Below are 19,801 nucleotides of genomic sequence, written 5' to 3' on the forward strand. Positions count from 1 at the left end.
GGTTGGCCATCCATGAGGGTATTGACGTAGTTTTCTATCATTTTTGTAGTGATTGACGGCAGAGGATATTTCTTTTCGGCAGCCTCACCTCCAAGGAAGGTCGTACCCTTTAGTTTTCCTGGTTACAGCAGCTAGGTGATCGGCTGGAGCTCCTAAACAGCGATGGAGACCTTGATTGGCGTGTTGGGGAACGTCCTCTCTAGCGGCTGGCTTGCGGCGATGGTGACCTACATCATTCTGCGCCTACGTCTTACTGTTCATCTTCGTCGTCCCGGAGTTGACGTCAGCTAAGATCTTCTGGCACGGCCGTCATCAAATATCCACCGCCTTTCTCGACAATAGTGCACCACATGTCCCAGTCGTCCACAGTGGAAACGTACTGGTTGGTTATCCTGGGTCCTCTAGATGTCAGTCTTCTTTGGTGCCCAAACAGGTTCTTCATGTGGCATTGTAGGAACGTAGCTCCGCCTGGGTCTCAACTTTTTCACCGTTTTAAAGGGAAATGAAGGACGAGAGATTGGGTTCAATGTCTTTTCTACTTCCTCCTTTGTGACCTCTTGAAGCATCTCTGTTTTTTGCTCATCGTGCAATCCAAGTGCCTTCTGAACTTCCTCTCAAACTATCTGACGAAGAACACTTGTGAAATCAGTTGCTTCCTCCATCACATACATCGATACAATGTTTGGAAGTCAAACTTCTTGCATGTAATTCTTTTTTTGATGCATTGTCTCGATATACTGGCACCATTTTATGAATTCGTCTGCTGTTGAAACCTCCGTCAGGAGTAGAGCTTGATACATGTCCTCAGCAAAACCCATCATGAGATGTGCAACCTTATCTTCTATCTTCCTCCTTCATTCTAGGATCCACTATTTTACACAGGTCCAAGATGTCTTGAATGTATGATGCTGTAATTTCTCCTGGACACAGTGCCCTGCACTTCAATTTATCTTCAGCCTCGCACTTCTCTCATTGTGTGTCACCGAAATACTTGCACAGTTCCACCTGGAATACTTCCCAGTTAATGAACTTCTCATCGTTGTTCTCATACCATTGCTTGGCAGTGCCCTCCAAGTTGTTGTTGTTGTTGTTGTTGTTGTTGTGGTCTTCAGTCCTGAGACTGGTTTGATGCAGCTCTCCATGCTACTCTATCCTGTGCAAGCTTCTTCATCTCCCGGTACCTACTGCAACCTACATCCTTCTGAATCTGCTTAGTGTATTCATCTCTTGGTCTCACTCTACGATTTTTACCCTCCACGCTGCCCTCCAATGCTAAATTTGTGATCCCGTGATGCCTCAAAACATGTCCTACCAACCGATCCCTTCTTCTAGTCAAGTTGTGCCACAAACTTCTCTTCTCCCCAATCCTATTCAATACCTCCTCATTAGTTACGTGATCTACCCACCTTATCTTCAGCATTCTTCTGTAGCACCACATTTCGAAAGCTTCTATTCTCTTCTTTTCTAAACTGTTTATAGTCCACGTTTCACTTCCATACATGGCTACACTCCATACAAATACTTTCAGAAACGACTTCCTGACACTTAAATCTATACTCGATGTTAACAAATTTCTCTTCTTCAGAAACGATTTCCTTGCCATTGCCAGTCTACATTTTATATCCTCTCTACTTCGACCATCATCAGTTAGTTTACTCCCTAAATAACAAAACTCCTTTACTACTTTAAGTGTCTCATTTCCTAATCTAATTCCCTCAGCATCACCCGATTTAATGTGACTACATTCCATTATCCTCGTTTTGCTTTTGTTGATGTTCATCTTATATCCTCCTTTCAAGACACTGTCCATTCCGTTCAACTGCTCTTCGAAGTCCTTTGCTGTCTCTGACAGAATTACAATGTCATCGGCGAACCTCAAAGTTTTTACCTTTTCTCCATGAATTTTAATGCCTACTCCGAATTTTTCTTTTGTTTCCTTTACTGCTTGCTCAATATACAGATTGAATAACATCGGGGAGAGGCTACAACCCTGTCTCACTCCTTTCCCAAGTAGGAAAATACATTAGCCAAACACACAATGTCATCCCATTTGTTAAATTTGGCTGTACGCTCATATACCTTAAGCCACTTGTTTGGATCTAGGCCATCTTCACCAGAGAACCCAGAAGGATGTCCCATGTGGTGGTACACAGTTGCTGTCATCATAACATCCTCCTCTTCTTCTGTGTCTGATAGATTGTGTTCTGTTGAATATGGCTTGAAGTCGGGTTTCTTGCCATGTAAACGGCGGCTCTGTCGTGGCCTGATGGGAGCCACTGTGTCGTCGATAATGTGCGCTATAACAAGTTCCAGTAACCAGCATCTCCACCAGAATAATGTTACGTAGAAGGAGGTGTTATTAGAAGACTGACGAACAGTAACTTCACTTAACAAAGGTTTTATTCAGCACTTGCACATAGAAGAGTGCGGAGCAAACTGCCTCTGGCCAGGACACATAGAGTATATATATACAACTACAGAACATTCCAGTGCAATGATTATTTACATTTGTGGATACTTCTAGAATGTACTCGAACTGAATATAGAAATTAAAATTGTACAATCTAGGTGAGTTTTGAACTCATGACCCTCCATGCAACAGTTTAGTATCATAACCACTACATCACAGAGCTACTCAGCTTTTTTCTGCGACAATATGTTATTAATTTGTTTTCTGATTTTATTTTATTTCCGGGTTTTTGGCAGTCGAGTATTAATTAATCTTTTCCACACAGGCAGTCAATTTATTTTACTATTTGTGGAATTTCAAGTGCGCGTTATTATCTTTTGGGACGTGTGGCATCATTGCGACTGATCGTTTGAAAAGCATTACTTTCAAAGTACATTTTATTATACGCATTTTGAGTTACGTTATGTGTGCGAACGTGCTTTGAATTTCTTAACTCACAGAGTGTTTGATTTTAATTTAAAGCTTAACACTTTGAGGGCCAGCCACTTTGAAGAATTTTGAACCCAGAAAACCGGACATTTATGCCATTACTTTAAATTTTACTGCCACATTTGTGTGATGTATCAAACTGCTACACATGCAGAAAAAGACAAATGTTATATGTGAAAGCTTAGCTTTTCGTATTGCTACACTATGTACATTAATTTAAACCATTAACTTTGCCTATTTGTGTGTTCGAACAACTTAACAGTGATGTTGCTATAGGCTGACTACATCACATGTCCTGTGCTCTGAATCACTATTTTTACATGCGACTCATCTTCCGAAAGACGAAAACAGAATTTCAGAAACTGTTTTTCGCTGTCGTGTTTGCACGTTAAGGTCTGAAGTTGATTTGCTCGCGCAGTTAACTACGGCACCTGGAAAACAGCTATTTAGTCAGCACAGTCGCTATTTCTCTTCAATTAGACTAGTTCTAAATAGTGAATCTAACATTTCTGCTTATTGTTCACTCTACAAAAAGCAACTCTGACCATATCACCTGAACATTTTTAAAAATAAAATGAAACCCGACAGCCCAAGCACATTTCAAAACCAGTTGTGTTTACATGGGAGCGAAAATCGACTGCAGGATTGGAGAACAGACAACCAGAAGTGGATTTCCAAATCGGTTCGAGTTCAGTTCTTGAGAAATTTCACACGGTTGGTTGGTTGGTTGGTTGGTTGGTTGGTTGGTTGGTTGGTTGGTTGATTAAAGGGAGGAAACCAAACAGTGAGGTCATTGGTCCCATCGGATTAGGGAAGGATGGGGAAGGAAGTCGGCTGTGCACTTTCACATGTAATTGACTTTTCTATGAAAAAATGCTTGCTGGAACATTTATTCAACCAGGTAACCCACAAAATGTTGAGTGCACAGTAGTGAAATTTGTAATCATGTTTGTCGGAGATATTCAACTGATGATGCAATTTAAGATGTGCTGTTAGGATCCTGCCTGATCGCATTCTCAGGAAAAACAGCAAACAAATTTTGATGACCAATATTTAATGCAAGAGCTTAGCTTTTCTTTTAGCTATACTGTATATATATGTATATAAATTTAAACCATTAATTTTTCCTAGTTGTGTGTTCACACTACTAAAGTGAAGTTGCTATTGGCAGAGTACATCACATGTCCAATGTTCTGAATATTTGCTGTCATTGGCTGGCGATATCGTGACATGAGCTATGATTATCTGAGAAAAGCGCATCAGAATCTCAATTTCAGCGATTCAGAAACTACCATACTGTACGTGACAGAATTTGCATTTATACCTTCATAATACTAAAATATGTAGTGTACATGTTGCTGCGCATTAAAGATGTTTCCGAAATGTGTTGTTTTTTGCTGGGTTTAATTTCCTAAAGTTCCAGAAAGTTCTACGCTGGTGTAGAAAACCTTTACCATGTAAAGGATTGATAAGAATCTTGTCACTTAACACAGAAAAAAAATGCCCTTTCATCCAGGGTATAGTTTATTTGCACCCAGGAAAAGTTTATTTTCCCCCGGGAAAAAACTGTATTTTTAACCGGGAAATCTGGGGAAAAAAATCTAGAAAATCCCCCCCCCCTTCCACCCCTTCCTTGTGTGTTAACCAGTGTGATGTGAAGCTGTATATCCCGTCACCCATAAAATGTTTTTGATTGTTTTGCACACACTATGCAGTGAATGTGGACACCCGCTCCATGAGGGGAAACCCTTGTCTTCTGCCACTCAGGCGTATTAATTGTCACGACCATCACTCGTCTCGCTTGCCAGATTGTCCGGTTTATAAGAAGGAGAAGAGATACAGGAATAAAAGCCCCTTGATCGTTCATCCTACACTGAGGCTCATCAGATATATGGCCATCTTCATATTGTGTCTGTGGTATCTACCTTTTGTCTCTGTCACATCTTTTCACCCTCCTCAGTACCTTAGTCCTGCCCCCTCTCCTGTCTCACTCTTCTGCGGCTCCCACACTGTCCCCTCCGGGTACCACTCCCCTTACCTCGTTGGAGAGGTTCCCCTTTTTCAGCATCTGCCGGTGATGGGTGCCCCTCTAAGGAGCCCCCACCCCCAACATCTCTCAGACTGGAGGCCTGCTGCCATAAGCCAGCTGTGGGACCCACAGTCCTTGTGACCCAAGGTCACCCACTCTTTCTCTCAGTTCCAGATCTTGCTGAAGCCTGTTCTCTCTCCAGGCCCTGCCCTCCTTGACCTACGAAAGAGGAGGAAGAGGAAGAGAAGAAGAAAAACAAAAACAAAAGTCCTTGGACAAGGCCCTGTGGTGCCTCCTGAGGTATCAACTCCCCCCTTGCAACCTGAATCAGACCTCCTGTTTATACATGTACATATTCCTTGTTAGTGGTGGATGGTGACCTGGGGACGTGACCAGTTTCAGCCCATTCGCCTTCCATTTGGATCTCCATTCTGCACTTCTTCAATGGAATTGTAGTGGATACTACCATCACTTTGCAGAGTTGCAATTCTTTATTTCCTTTTACTCCATTGCTTGTGTCGTTCTCCAGGAATCTTGTTTGCTTGTGTCGTCCTTCAGGAATCTTGTTTTGCTGATGCTCACTCTCCAACCGTTCGTGGGTTCCGCGACCGTTCGTGGGTTCCGCACTTTCTGTCATTGGCCATTTGAGGTCTTCGGGTGGTGTCTGCATGTTGGCCTATACAGACGTTGTTAGTACATGGCTCCCCCTTCATATAAAATTGGAAGCAATTGTCCAGGTTCTCTTGAACTCAGTGGTCATTGTTTACAATCTCTGTCTTGTTCCTGACAGACCACCTACACCCACTGCCGTAACTTCCTTCTCCCCTCTCAGTGGGCTCCTTTCACTTCCGGCTGATCCTGTGGTGGAGCACTGCCCCTCCTCCTCCTCCCAAGAGATTTTAATGCCCGTCACCCCTTGTGGGGCAGTGCTTTCTAGTCTAGTTGGGGTCTCCTCATAGACCAGTTTCTTGCAGACCATGACCTGTACCTTTTTAATGATGGTTTCCTACCCATTTCAGTGTTGCATAAGGCACTTTCTCTGCCATAGACCTTTCACGCATTTCCTTTCCTGTTCTTTCTTCATTACAGTGGTTGCCATATGATGACCTCTGCTATAGTGACCACTTCCTGTTGATTCTCTCATCCCCTTCCTGCCCTCTATGTCCAGGTTACCTCACTGGGCTTTCCATCATGATGATTGGCCTCTCTGTATCGCCCAGATTATGTTTCACTCCTCTTTGCCACATTGTATAGATGAAGTCATCCATGGCATGTCATATACAATTATTTGCCTCCTCTTAGTGGGCTCCTTTTGCTGCCAGCTGATCCTGTGGTGGAGCACTGTCATATCCATCACCATCTGTGATCACCGTTGGGCCTTGCAATGCCTTAAGTGGCATCCGTCCTCCACCAATCTTCTTACCTTTAAATGTCTTTGTGTCAGTGCCCATTACTTACTCAAACAGAGCAAGTTGGTGTATTGTCAACGCTTTGTTTCCTCCTCGGGTTCTTCTGTCCCTTCGTCACAGTTGTGGACTACACTATGTACCCTCCATAGTCCCAGTGGCAGTCTTCCATCCAAGGGTTTGTCTTTCTGGATGGCCTTTATAGGGTCCATCAGTTCTTGCGCAGTACCTTGCGGCCCATTTTGTGACGGCAACGGTATCATGCAGAACCCTTCTTCTAGCCTTCTCCTCTTCTCACAATTCAGCCCCTGGCCCCCAATTCCCTTCATAACCAGTTGCTTCAATGCCTCAGTCCTCCACAACGACAGTATCTCCTCCGGGTGTTCAACCGTGCTTGGCTGCAAGGCGTTTTTCCATCTCAGTGAAGGGACAGTATTAAGGTTCCTGTTCTTAAGCCCAGTAAAAATCTGTCATCCCTCGATAATTACTGGCCAATCAGTCTGACCAACATCCCCTTTAAGTTACACTACTGGACATTAAAATTGCTACACCAAGAAGAAATGCAGATGATAAACAGGTATTCATTGGACAAATATATTGTACTAGAACTGACCTGTGATTACATTTTCACGCAATTTGAGTGCATAGATCCTGAGAAATCAGTACCTAGAACAACCACCTCTGGCCGTAATAACGGCCTTGATATGCCTGGCCATTGAGCATTGAGTCAAACAGAGCTTGGATGGTGTGTACAGGTACAGCTGCCCATGCAGCTTCAGCACGATACCACAGTTCATCAAGAGTAGTGACTGGCGTATTGTGACGAGCCAGTTGCTCGGCCACCATTGACCAGACTTTTTCCATTGGTGAGAGATCTGGAGAATGTGCTGGCCAGGGCAGCAGTCGAACATTTTCTGTATCCAGAAAGGCCCGTACAGGACCTGCAACATGTGGTCGTGCATTATCCTGCTGAAATGTAGGGTTTCGCAGGGATCGAATGAAGGGTAGAGCCACGGGTCGTAACACATCTGAAATGTAACGTCCACTGTTCAAAGTGCCGTCAATGTGAAGAAGAGGTGACCGAGATGTGTAACCATTGGCACCCCAAACCATCACGCCGGGTGATAGGCCAGTATGGTGATGATGAATACATGCTTCCAATGTGCGTTCACCGTGATGTCGCCAAACACGGATGCGACCATCATGATGCTGTAAACAGAACCTGAATTCATGAGACAAAATGACGTTTTGCCATTTGTGCACCCGGGTTCATTGTCGAGTACACTATCGCAGGCGCTCCTGTCTGTGATGCAGTGTCAAGGGTAACCGCAGCCATGGTCCCCGAGCTGATAGTCCATGCTGCTGCAAACGTCATTGAACTGAACTGTTCGTGCAGATGATTGTTGTCTTGCAAATGTCCCCATCTGTTGACTCAGGGATCGAGACGTAGCTGCACGATCCGTTACAGCCATGCGGATGAGATGCCTGTCATCTCGACTGCTAGTGATACGAGGCCGTTGGGATCCAGCACGGCGTGCCGTATTACCCTCCTGAACCCACTGATTCCATATTCTGCTAACAGTCATTGGATCTCAACCAATGCGAGTAGCAATGTCGCGATACGATAAACCGCAATCGCGATAGGCTACAATCCGACCTTTATCAAAGTTGGAAACGTTATGGTACACATTTCTCCTCCGTACACGAGGCATCACAACAACGTTTCACCAGGCAACGCCAGTCAACTGCTGTTTGTGTATGAGAAATTGGTTGGAAACTTTGCTCATGTCAGCACGTTGTAGGTGTCGCCACCGGCGCCAACCTTGTTTGAATGCTCTGAAAAGCTAATCATTTGCATATCACAGCATCTTCTTCCTGTCAGTTAAATTTCGCGTCTGTAGCACGTCATTTTTGTGGTGTAGCAATTTTAATGGCCAGTTGTGTATTTGTTTGGATGGTGACTTATCTGCTCTGTTTGAATCTTGGGACCATTTATCTCCGTATCAGTGTGGTTTTCAAGAAGGAACAATCTCTGATCGATCATTTGCTTTGATGGGAAACTGCAGTGTGGCAAGCCTTTCCTCAGCGCTGCCATCTTGTCGGGGTTTTGTTTTATCTTCTTAAGGCCTACAACATGGCTTGGCTCCATCACATATTTATACACTGCACGAGTGGGGTCTTTGCATCCATCTTCCAACTTTTATTCACCAGTTCCTGCCCCACTAGGTTGTCCCTAGATAGAGTTGGCAACATTGTCAGCCCTCTGCAGACCATTAGAATGGCATTAATTCTGTAACTGGGCTGGTTCCCAGTTGGTATCCCCCGTGGAGTGATAGGTCCAGGTTGCTATCAGATGCACTTCCCCGTTGACACACTCGTGTGGTTTTCAGTTTCCACCCCTTGAATCGTGAATAATGCATTTCTGTTGCTGTACAATGGTCTGTCCTTGTCCAGAACCCTACTTCGATACCTAGCACCTGACCATGGCCCCTCAGTTCTGTTTCTTGGGTTTTCTTTTTAACGAGAAGCTTATTTGGTGCACCATATCTGCCCTCTGAAGATTAGCTGTTTTCTTGTAAACTAAATGTCCATCACTTCCTTGCCCACACCTCTTGGGGGACAGATCATTTGACTCTTCTCCGCCTTTATCGGGCCTTAGTTCTCTGTCTGGACTATGGTCGTCAAGTTTATGACTCAGCTACCCCTTCCACACTGCTCACTTGGTCCTGGTTTACCATCGTGGTATCCGTTTGGTCACCAGAACTTTCTGCGCTTCCCCTGTCGATAGTTTTCTGACTAATGTTGGGATCCCCCCCCTGCCCTCTTTCAGTTTGGTAGGCCCAGCTCCTTGTTTCCGATACCATCGCTATCCGTTCTTTCCCTGTACGCACCTCTTTTTGCGGCTTTCAAATGTCACCCACCCACTGCCCGACCTCGGGTGGCTTCACTGGCTGGGCTCTGCCTCGCTTCTCTCTGTGCTACAATTGCCACCTTCCTTCTTTGTCCTGTTTTCCATGTTCTCTCTGAAACACTCCCACTCTCCCTCCTTGGTTATTTCCTTGGTCCAGGATTCTGATGGATCTGTTCCAGTGTCCAAAAGTCTCCATTGCCGCAGTGGTTCTGTTGTTTGTTCCACCCGCTCTTACAGGAGATTTGGGATGCTATTTGTTTTTTACGCTGACAGCTCTCAATCTGCTGATCATGTGGGATATGCCTTCATGTCTTCTGTTGGCACAGAACACTATCTCTTGCCTTCCATGTGTGGGATGTTTACTGCAAAACTGATGACAATCTATTAGGCCGTCTACTTTATTAAACAGCCCTCCCTCACCCAGGTTTTGGTATGCATGGGCTCGATGAGTGGTTTTCAGGCAGTTGCCCAGTGTTTTTTCCAGACTCCCCTTGGTCTCTTCAATCCGTGACCTCATTTGTGGCCCACCCCACTGTCTGATAATCTGTATGTGATCGTGGGGACTCCCACCACATGCCATTCCCCCCCCCCTACCCCCCCTCTCGCAGTGGGAATATACCATCCTCTGTCTTCTTTGTATCAGTCATACCAGGTTGACCCCTGATTTTTTACTCCATGATGAGGCCTGCCCTCCGCTCCCCTTGTATTTGCAGGGCCCCTGTCATGAAGATCCATATTTTGCTGGACTGCCTTTGCCTTTTGCCCTTCGCACTAATAATGCCCTCCCGTCTTTCTTGTTCCGGATGTTAGTGGATGACCGTCTTATGGCTATGTCCGTCCTGTGTTTTCTTCATGAAAGTAGTTTTTCCTCCCAGATTTAAGTACCTGAATTTCATTCCACAATTGGAGTCCCTCGGTTAACATTGGCATTGGTTTGGGAGGCTTTTGGCCTTGCTTCCACACAAGCCACGTTTTTCTCCTCTTTTCCACATTTTGTCTGGTATTTTTTATGATTTTGTTTCCTGTTTTCTTTGTCTTCTTCCCCTGGTGTTTGGCCCATTGCCATGATCATGGTATGGTATGGTGTGGCGATCGGGATGGGTTGGCGGCGGTGCTGGTGCTTCATCAAGCATAGTACCTTTGGCCCCCAACCATCCAACAAATATTCTTCTTAATCCAACTGTGCATCTTTTTCTGCAATGACAGTGAAAAAAACTCAGTGCTTGAAATGACCGCCACTGTTTTTGTTAAATGATATGATAATTTATTTTATGGAATTTTCTAAAATAGCTTCATTCTGACATATTTTTTACATGGATGTGCTATGTATGATGGACTTCTTTCTTCCATTCTTCAGTGGTGACTTTTCTAATAGCTTTGTTGGTGAGTGCTTGGATTGTAGAAAGAGTATTTCTTAAATAATTATTATTGCAACATGACCTTCAATTTAGGTCCATATCAATTCTGCTGGGTCGAAATGGCAGTGATGAAGTGGCAGCTTAATGACTGTGTGTCCGTGTGTGTGTGTCAGCTTGTCAGTTTCATATCTTGTGAACCATTGCTTGTGGAGAGAGATTAGTTCTGTAAGCTCCACCATTTTAAGATTATCATTTACTTTGACATCACTACATGTCAGCATCTTGTCAGCAACAGATTAGCTAGGAACATCATTAAGAATAATTGCTGCCAGTGCAGGAACATAATGCACAAAACATCTCTCTCTGCTGACCTTGTGCAGCAATCCCCTGTCCAGGAAAGCAGTGTTGAGATTTTCTCCTAACAACATTTTACAGACTTGCCTCTGGCATCATTCAGTGATCACAGCATACAATGCTAATGGCCCCGCAGCTGTAAGAAATGAAAACAAACAAAACAATCAATCTTAGCACACAACAAACTATCCCGTAAGGCATCAAACTACCTAAAGCTTGAAGCATAGTGCATAATGTAATATTGTAATGGTGGGGGTGGGCGTTTAGCAACACTACACGGTTGCTGTGTGGGTATTGGTCTCGTGAGTGTTGCTGTTCCTCTTGCATGAACCTCCCCTCACTTCTCCCTTTGTAGCTGTCAATCCTAAAGTAATTTTGAACAGAATAAACCAAATTTTTGTTTCAGTGTTTCTTCCAGAAGCCCAGTTACAACAGAAATTGGTCCAAAAAATCCTTTTCACTGTCCATGTTAAATCGCAGTTCCATTATTAATAAAATATCTAATATTTTACACTGACGGTAACTGAAGCGTGTGTTTCTTCCACAAATCCCATAGGCAGCTGCTAATACAAACTTTTGTCTTGTATTCACATTTTGTGTACATGATAGTACCAATGAAAATATTATGTTTGTTCAAAAAAATTCTGGGTAGATAATAAAATTTTACTTCTTTTCAGAAGAACCAGTGACAGCAGATGTAACAGCTTTGAAAACTGAGCCTGCAGTTGATAGCCAGAGCTGCAGGTATCTGAATTCCGATTTAGCTGACATTAGAGATGTGCGAGTAGTCATCCAGGATGTCATGAAAAATGAATCAATAAAGAGAGAGTTGGAAGAAGACAAATTCACTGTCATAAAGAAGGAAAAGTTGGACTTCGATATAGACAGTGATGAAGCGATGCCAGTGGAGCAGTCTACATCAGCACTTGTTCCGAAGGTAGATCAGAATTATGATGAATGGGAAGAAATACAAAAGGAGCTAGGAGTATTTTGTCCCACCTCTCAATCTTCGTGTGCGCTTCAGGAGACCACTGTTGTTGTAAAATCTGAAGAAAATGAGAATGTAGACAGTTGCTGCCGCCATATTAAAATGGAAGCTGATGATGACGTGTCACACGGATTAAAAAATTTAGATCCGTTGAATTGTAGGACTCCTGAGTACAACAGGACTCACGATAGTGTTCAGAACATTTCTACAGATGCGTTAAAATGTGAACCTAACTCTGAAAATATGGACACAGTGCAAAAGTCCTGTGATAGTGCATCAAATGGTGAACTCTGTGATCTCTATAACCACAATATTCCTAAATCTGTTACTTCAGATACTGAAATTCCAGAAGATCCAAACTGGGAGAAAAAGTTAGGAGTGGTGTCGGGGGGTCTCAAAAGTAGGTGCTCTAGAGAAAGAGTGGCTGGGGAGAGTGAGCCATTGAAGTATTTGAGCCAGTGTGTTGTGAACAATTTAAGTAGTGATGTTGAAGTGCAAAAGAAAGACAGGCGAGATATCTGTGATACCACTGACAGTACCACAACTTTTGTGCACAAAAGAAAACGCCACAAACATGATACTCATTTTGTCAGTGAACGTATTAAAGGACTGTCTAATGTGATACGTGGAAATAGGAGTTTTTGTGAAAGTGAACAGGAAAACGATGACGAGGACGATGATGATGAGGACGATGATGATGATGATGATGACGACGACGATGACGATGATGATGACGATGACGACGAAGATGATGATGATGAGGAGGAGGAGGAGGAAGAGGAGGAGAAAGAAAATGATGCTTTAAATGCTCAAGTACAAAGTGCTATCGATAGCATACTGAATCTGCAACGCTCAGAAGACGGCTACGAATTACCATCTGCGAGTGTTGGTGCCGTGAGTGATGTGAGTGTACTCAACCTGCCGGTAGATGTAAACTCTGAAGAAATAGATCACAAATATTCTAGGAAAGTTGCTGAAGATAAATTATTTTCGGAAGAGAGAAGTACAAAGCTTCTTAAGTGTCAAAAAAGGACTACAGCATCAGTTGTGAATTCTTGTGTTAATTCTCCAGTGTCCATTGAGTATAGTGGTGAAACAGATCCTTTCATAAATAGGAACTCTACCATTGTTATTACTAATGGTGGTGGTATCGAAGAAGACAGCAGTGGAAATGGTGATGCTGCTTTAGATGAGGCTGTAAGAAGTATATTGACATCCTGACCTTTGCAAAGCATGACACAGCCTTTGCTGACCTTTGCAAATGCACCACTGACTTCCATTCTCAGCTCAAATTGGTCAACTTTTTGCTAAGTTGAGTCATTATTTTAGAATAAATTCATTATAATGTACATTCTTCTATAAAAATGTCATTTAAGCACAAATTCTTCACTATTCTAAAACATAAATCAGTATTTATTTTAATAGTGAAAATTGACCACCTATGATCTGTGAGGAAGTCTGTGACAGGCAGTCAGTCAAGCTTCGTTTAACAGCTCTAAAGTGTAAAACCAATCTTTTGCATAAATATTATGCTCCAGCAATGAAAACCTGCAGGTTTTGTTGTTTTTATTTTATTGGCAATTTGTACATTACTGAACAATATTTAATTCTTGAAAACATATTATGGCTAACGTTTCAAATAATGATGTCATCTATGCTGGCCATATTTGTGTAGAAAGTATGGTATTACACTGTTTACTTAGATTTGTTTGATTCAACAGGGAAGTTTGTGTGTTTGAGAGAGAGAGAGAGAGAGAGAGAGAGAGAGAGAGAGAGGTAATCACATGGGTGAACATTAAACTGCACACATTAATGCTGGAACCCATGTTTGCGAATCTGCTCACTGTTTGGCATTTTGTAGCATTGTTATTTCTTATGTGAATGGCAGTTAATAATAAGTTGGTTTTAAAACTTAAGTATTACCGGTGTTCTTGCAGTGGGTGAGAAACATGTTTTATATTTGTTTCCAGAATGTAATCTAGTCATTATCAATAGTTTCATGTGGAGTGATTCCTGAACTTCCAGTAAGACACTGTTACCATAACTGTTTTGTTGCAGTGCTAGTACAGATACAAATGACTGTGTAGGTAGATGTCACTTCTGGATCAGGTTTTGTCTTCTTTGTTCTTAGGCAGAATATTAGTGCTGAGGTTTTATGAGATTCATACAAAATGTCCATATTGCATGCGATAGAGAATAGTTTCTGTATCTAGAGAAAGTTTGCCTACAGGTTACAAATATTGTTTGAACAGCAGATGGAATATAGAGCTGGAAGCTGTGTGTCATCACATTCCTTGGTTTTTGCTCAGAGTTTAAGACAATTATATTGAGGAGTACATACATGTGCCATCCAATAGTCACATTTTGGACATACAACATGAGGGTGGTGCTGAAGTGCAGTACTGTACCCCTCCCATTCAGCATACTGTAATTTGTGGCCTATATGTTGTTTTCAAATAAAGCCACTCAGATATTTTCTTTAAGATGAATACTCAAACATTCATATCAGTTGTAAAAAATCATTTTGTAGCTTTATCACAGAAGGAATAATATGGTGTCAAATGATACACAAGAGAATTAAACAGATTGTCTTTAAGGTAAAAAAAACTAACTCTATGCATATATCAGTTATTTGTCCATATTGGTTAAATCACTGTTCAGCATAGTCAGCCTGTTCTATCATGCAAAAGTGGCTATTCAAAGGACAGAACATTATAGCCCAAGCTAAGAAGAACCCATCTTTTATTAAATAAATTGAACATGTATACGTTTTTCTATGCTTTCAAAGGCATAGATTATTTATCTCTACTGCAATCTAATTAATATTGTAAAGTACTGAATATTGTTCTTTTTTGTAATGTAGAGTAGAGAAAATAAATATATCTTTTATTTGTCTAGATCGCAATTTATTAAGTATTAGTGGTTTTGATTGTGCTAGCAGTCATCGGATCTTACATATAGTGTTGAAATTTGGGCAGTGCACTTCTCTGATGTGTCGAGTAAGATGGCGTTTTAAGTTTCTTCTGGTTGACTTAACCCAGATCCAGATGAGCTATGTTCACCACAGGGCTTACTCTCACAATCTTGTGTCACACACATCTGTTCTCTTGTGAAGTGTTTCTGTCATATTGCTCATATGCTTCAGGTTAAGGGTTACATGCTACCGTTACTGTGCCCTTGTTTATACTGTGTGACATCATCGAATTTTGTATAACCCTAAGTTTAACACCAGTGGATGTTTAATTACTTTATCAGTTCATAGCACCACACTGTAAAACATAATCATGGTTGTTTACAGTTTACAGTGTGATGGTGTGCTTTGACAGAGTAATTAAATATCTACCAGTGTTAAATCAAGCATTTTGCAAAGATCAATATCACACAAAACATAGCTTTAGCTGTGCCCTTGTTTATTCTGCGCGACCTCATTGATCTTTTATACTGCTTGATTTAATGCTGGTAGATATTAAATTGCTTTGTCAACATAAACCAGCACACTGTAAAATGTAAAGAACCATGGTTATGTTTTACGGTGTGATGTTATGATTTGATAGAATAATTAATCATCCACTAGCGTTAAGTGGAGGGTTATGCAAAAATCAGTGAGGTCACACAGCAAATGCTGCATGTAATCCTGAACCACAAGCACACAAACACTATGGTAGAAATACTTCACATGTTAAAGTGGAAATATGTTTGTCTCACAAGATTGTGAGAGGAAGCCCTATGGTAAACATAGCTCGTATGGAGACTGGCAAAACATTTTCACAAAATTTGATCTTACTCAATACATCAGAGATGTACACTGCCCAAATCTCAACCTTGTATCTAATATGATTACTATCACAACCGAGACCAGTAATATCATTTTATAAACTTGTGATCTAGACAAATAAAAGTTATATAAAAAATTAAGGTACGTGTTCCACATTCTTGATCATGTCAAACATAGTTGGAGTAGTGAAAACATTCAAATGAACTTATAATAGTGGTTCCTTTCTCCTAACTAAGTGGCTATGCAACTGATGGCGAATTCTTTGGATCATTGCTGTGATGATAGTTGCTTATCTTTAAGATATTTAATGATTATTTTTGAAGATGATTCCCTCAAATTGAAAACAAATTATTACAGTTCCTTTGGTGAAGACTCTGGACATGTACTCAGGAGAAGTGAGGCTTAAATCCCTTTCTGTTCATCCTCATTGAGGTTTTGTATTTTTTATGTTAAATCACTTCAAACAAATGTCAAAGTAGTTTTTTAAATGCGACTGTGGTGAATTTCTTTCCACTTGCCCAATACGAGCTATTTCTCTACTTCTAAAGGCCTAGATGTCAATGGAACATAAAATTTGAACATTCCTTTTGTATATCAAAACCATCAGACATGTTCTGTTACATTATATTCATTATGGGCAAGGGAAAAGTTTCAAAAATATTACTTCTGTCTCCACTGGGTGTTTCCTTAGTAACTGAATTTTTTTTTGGCAGTTATTGCAGCATTGTTTAAATATATTATGGAGAAAGGTTTCAAGTTCATCCTTAAAACATGTTGCACTTTGAAGGTATCAAGATGACTTGCATTGTGTTATTTAACTATGGCAGTCAAACATTTAGACCCAAACCTTTGTCCATGCTCATTAAATATTTGTCTCCTGTATTGCATTAAAACTAAACATACAGTGTTTTGCCATCGTTTCATAGGGATGCCTAGTACCTGTACTCATATGTCAAAAATGTATTTTATTTTATCTTCACTAACTTACTTAAATCCAGAGACAGCTGGTGAATTTTTGCTTTCACCGTTTCATGTCCAGAGTGTATAGTCACACTAAATGTTAAAAACATCAATAGTGACATAATTTTAAATGAGGAAAAGTGTACAAGAGATGAATTTATCCAGTTTGAAATTAATAGCATTGTTTGGCTTAGAACCTGCTGGTTTTGTCTTTGTGTGCTTATGATATACTGTGTCAGTCATGGGGAACAAATTTGATGTCCTAACTCATTTTTAGATATTCCTCTGTAGTTGTATTTGTAGCACTGCAACATTCAGTTCACGTAAATGTAAAACTTCATCAGTGTAACAGGCTTGACAGCATCTTCTTCTCAGTATTCAGCAGTCTTTTGCAGGAATGTAGATACTATTAGTACACCACATTCACTCTGTAAGAAAGTGGAGTAATCCAAATGCCAATCACAATTTATGCCGTTCACATTTTTTTAGTCTGTTTATTTACTGTGGTTGTTGATTTTATAGATCTCCCCCCCCCCTTTCCCCAGTAAATTTAGCTTCTTATGTTCTCCTCTCTTTGTAATTATTCTTGGAATACTTTCTTATTTTATTTCTTAAATAAAAGAAAATGCTGCAAAATGTCTGGAATCTTTTAAGTACAAAAGTATATGAGGCATTGGCAGAGGAGCCAGAATGATTTATATGTAACACTTACTGCTCCTGAAATTATGTACTCTGGTTCTGAACAGGAGCTAATATATATTATATAATAATGTGATGCAAAAGTGTTGTGATTTTTGCTGTGTAATATTGTTACTTAAGTTTATGTATTAAATTCTTTCTTTACTTTCAAGAAAATGTATTTCCTGATTACACATATTGAAATCAGTAGTAGCCAGTTAAGTGATTGATATTCAGGATTACCAGACCACTGATGTAAAATCTGAGGTAAATGTTTGGAGACTGATGACACTGTTTTTACCTTGTACATTTGTTTGTATATCGTGTAGAGAACTGCTACTACAGTGTTTAAGTACCCAGTGTTACATACTGCACAAGAAGTAATCCATGAGGTAATATAATATGTGGTCATTTTTACATTATTTGTTGTATGTAGTTAATGATTTTTCAATGAGAGGCACACTTAATTTTCTGTGGTAAGGAGAAGGTTGCACCATTTTTAATGCACTATTGTGTTGTTTCATAGTGAAATGATTATGTCTCTATTATAAACTTTGTGATCACAAATATTTAAGACAGGTTATTTGTAGTATTTTGACTAATTATTTGCTGCTCATAATTCTGCGGTAGTTCAGTTTGTCAGTATGATGGGAGATGTGCCTGTTTATATATAGAACACTTTTCCCTTCCTGGGTAGTAAGTAGTGGAGGGCATTGGCCTTTCATTATGTAGTAAAAGTGTTGTGTTTCTCCAAATAGTTTGTTCAATATGTGCTGTAGTGCAGAAATATTTATCATAAATAAGAAATTCCTGAGTGTTCTCACTTTTGAAACTTTTTCAGTTTTTAGTTGAAATTCATTGTTGGTAATCCCATCATTTAATTTAATTCATTGTTGGTGATGCCATCATTTAATTTTATAAGTTCATATTTATAAGTGCTTTAACACACTTATTGTGGTAGTAGAGACCACTTCACATAACTAACTTGATTAACAGGTTGTATAGCTAGAATGAAAATGGTGCATCCTCCTAACCAAACCTCTGTTGATTTTAAAATTATTTATCCCTGCAACATTTAATTTTGTTTGTGGCAGCATATAAAGCAGATAACGAGACACAAATGCACTGCTTAAATAGGCGAGTGTGATTTAGAAATTAGTACTGTATAATGCACAGCCATCCCACTTCTAGAAGTTTAAGACTTTTTAATTGATCATTAGTCATCAGCCTTCTTTCAATTACTTCAGTGTAAGTGAGTCCCCTTTCTGTTGGCAAAAGACTGAGATCACTTGCATAAGATATCATTTTGCAAGCTCACTCAAGTGCTTAGAGAAATTGGCTGTACAATGAAATATATTTTTTTCTGGTTCACACTTAATAATCTGATATAATTGTATGAATGTTGTTGTACACTGCAGCAATTCCATGTGTGCATAAATGTAATTGATATAATTATTGGTTCCTATGAAAATTCTGTAAATATAAGATTTGTGGAACATGCCTCGCCAAATTTGAAGCCTAGATAATGTACGGTGTTTTGTATTTCGGGTAACTGCAAGTCCAAGCTAAATGTGTTTATCCACATTGTACATTGGGAACAGTGTAGAAACTGTGTTTTAATTTATGGAACTGGGCATTTGTAGATAGTATTTATTTATTACCTGCCAGTCATTTTTCAGAGTGATAAAACTATTTTACTCAGACTGTAATATTTGTATGTATAATTGTGTGCATATGTATATACTTATATATAGATATACATACACACACACACATATATATATATAAATAAAAGTTTAGATTTTGGAGTGCCCAGATGCAAATAATTGTGTGTTAATATTTTAAATGTGTTTCTTATACATTTTTTCAATTAAATTAGTAATTACAAGAACTGATAACAGTGTTGGGGTCATACATTTGATCTCTGTTTATTGCTTGGAAATTGTATTATTTAATGTACAAAGTGAGAACATTTTAATCCATGCAAAATATTTATGAAAATAAATAGAGATATCAATGTTGTAGGAATATTTTTACAAAAACTTGAAAAATGTTCATTTATTTTTACTTTCAATAAAACACATGCACCTTTTGATACTTCTCTAATCTTTCTTGAAAGAAATTAATTTTCTCGTGTTTGTAATCCATGTACTATCAGGATTTATATACTTTATTTCTTTTGTGATGTTATTTTTGGTAGTTTCTGTGTATGAGTCCAAAAGGGGGGGAAGGGAAATGTAAGAAATGTTTTTATTTGAGTTTAAAAGTGCGCACAAATTATTTCTGGCAGCAGAATGAAACTAAATTTGGTTGACTGTTAATAACCAGAAATAGCCCAAACAACAGAGTTGCTTATATTCTCTGATGGCTGTAAATCAAATTGTGCAGGTTATTCATTTCTTGTATACCTTAACACATAATGTGATTTTCTATAATTTATACT

General features: G+C 40.1%; 1 protein-coding gene across 1 annotated transcript in view; it reads left to right on the forward strand.

Annotated features, from left to right (window-relative positions):
- Positions 1-19,432, forward strand: part of LOC126249431 (mucin-5AC-like) — a 307,175-nt gene extending 287,743 nt beyond the window's left edge. The window contains exon 18 of the mRNA XM_049951084.1: positions 11,635-19,432. Within this exon, the coding sequence (XP_049807041.1) occupies positions 11,635-13,166 (1,532 nt within the window). The 3' untranslated portion in view covers positions 13,167-19,432. The remainder of the gene's footprint in view (positions 1-11,634) is intronic.
- Positions 19,433-19,801: the final 369 nt, after the last annotated feature.

Source organism: Schistocerca nitens, chromosome 3 (genome assembly GCF_023898315.1).
Source record: "Schistocerca nitens isolate TAMUIC-IGC-003100 chromosome 3, iqSchNite1.1, whole genome shotgun sequence".
In the NCBI taxonomy this organism is placed as follows: Eukaryota; Metazoa; Arthropoda; class Insecta; order Orthoptera; family Acrididae; genus Schistocerca; species Schistocerca nitens.